Source organism: Zingiber officinale, chromosome 3B, assembly GCF_018446385.1.
Source record: "Zingiber officinale cultivar Zhangliang chromosome 3B, Zo_v1.1, whole genome shotgun sequence".
In the NCBI taxonomy this organism is placed as follows: Eukaryota; Viridiplantae; Streptophyta; class Magnoliopsida; order Zingiberales; family Zingiberaceae; genus Zingiber; species Zingiber officinale.
Genome location: NC_055991.1, coordinates 92,869,731 through 92,871,384, shown reverse-complemented (window position 1 = coordinate 92,871,384; position 1,654 = coordinate 92,869,731). Strand labels below are relative to the sequence as shown.

The 1,654-nt window shown below is 40.4% G+C and overlaps 1 protein-coding gene across 1 annotated transcript; it reads right to left on the bottom strand.

The window, feature by feature from the left end:
• Positions 1-870: 870 nt before the first annotated feature.
• Positions 871-1,440, bottom strand: LOC122055033 (pentatricopeptide repeat-containing protein At5g27110-like). Its single transcript, XM_042616432.1, has one exon. It carries the CDS (start codon positions 1,438-1,440, stop codon positions 871-873), a length of 570 nt encoding a protein of 189 aa, XP_042472366.1.
• Positions 1,441-1,654: the final 214 nt, after the last annotated feature.

Here is a 1,654-nt window from a genome sequence, read left to right as displayed (position 1 = left end):
TAGCATTGTCTTTTTTACTTTCGTTTTTCACCGCGTAACTTAGTTTTAAATCGAGTTTTCGAAGATCACTATTCATCCCCTCTCTCTAGAGTCTTTCAGATCCTACAGAGACCTACTACTTGTTGGGAGGTCACTACAAGAAAAAAGTTGATAGACAACGCTTTAAAAGTGTTGTCTATGTGCCTGAAAAAGCGTTGTTAAAAGCACTGTTGTTAAAAGTCTGCTCAACGACAACACTTTAAAAGCGTTGTCGTTTGTAGCAATGACAACGCTTTTGCAACGTTTTAAAAGCGTTGTTGTTTTTTTTTTTCAAAAATAAAATTATTACAACGCTTTAAAAGCGTTGTTGTTTTTTGCAAATAACAATACTTTTACAACGCTTTAAAAGCGTTGTTGTTTTTTGCAAATAACAATACTTTTACAACGCTTTAAAAGCGTTGTCTTTTAAAATAAACAAAAATCTATTTACAAAATTATTATTTTTATATTTAAAAAATGATTATTTTTCTTTTACCACAATTCGAATGTTTACAAAAACTATAATATTTACAAAAAAAATTCTATTTACACAATCACAGCCTACATAAGATTATGAACTCCTCTACACAACAACAAAGCTCCCAAGTTAGTATATGCGACAACTAAGGCCCTTAGAGCATCCTTACAAGGCTTAATTACAGACTTTTGCATTCTTTCAAACACGTTGACAGCTTCCAAGAACTCACCATTCTGAATAAGGCCCCACATCATGATGCTCCATATGGTATTGCTCTTCACTTGGCATTCATCATGCAACATGACTACTGATTTCAATTCACCACATTTAGTATAGAAATCGACGAGAGTGGCACGTAGAACTGAGTCAATCTGTCAAGTTTTGATGGCATTGCAATGTACCTCTCTTCCACCAGGGAGATGCTCACACTTGGCGAATGCAGAGATGGGCAAAGTTAGAGTCTCATTGCTAGGAGTCACCTCTAGTCTCATCTTCCTATAACACTTGACTACTCTGGAAACATCCCCTATGAAAGAGTAGGATGATAGGAGGATATTCCAAGAGGCAATGCTCCTGTTTTGAATGATGACAAACTTCATGACCTCTTCGAAGCAAGCCAATCTACTGAACATGCTCAAAATTGAATTTTGAAGCAACTCATGACTTTGGAGGCCTTCCTTGTTCGCAAATGCTTGTAGTTGGCACCCTGCGACCTTGTCTTCGGAACCATAGCATGCTCGAAGCAAGACCGCCATTGTGACTTGATTCACCTCAAGACCCTCCGCTCGCATTTGGCAGAACAAGTGGAAAGCCTCGGGAGAGTCTCCCGCGCTAACATAGCTGGATAACAAGGACGTCCAAGTTACCACATCCCTAAGAGGCATTTCTTCGAACAGCCGGCGGGCCAAGGGGACTCGACCATTCCTAGCGTACACCTCCACCATGGTGTTGCACAAATAGACATCACCTGCGAGATCAATCCTGATAGCGAGGGAATGGAAGGTTTCTCAGAGCTTAATCTGATTCTCCGAGGCACAGTTGAGGAGGGGAAGCGTGTAATGGTTGAGGTTGGCGTCGCCTAGCAGTGCGAAAGTCGCCGACATCGAAAGCGTTGATTACAAGCGCGTGTTATCCTATCTTCAACAATCACAACCTACA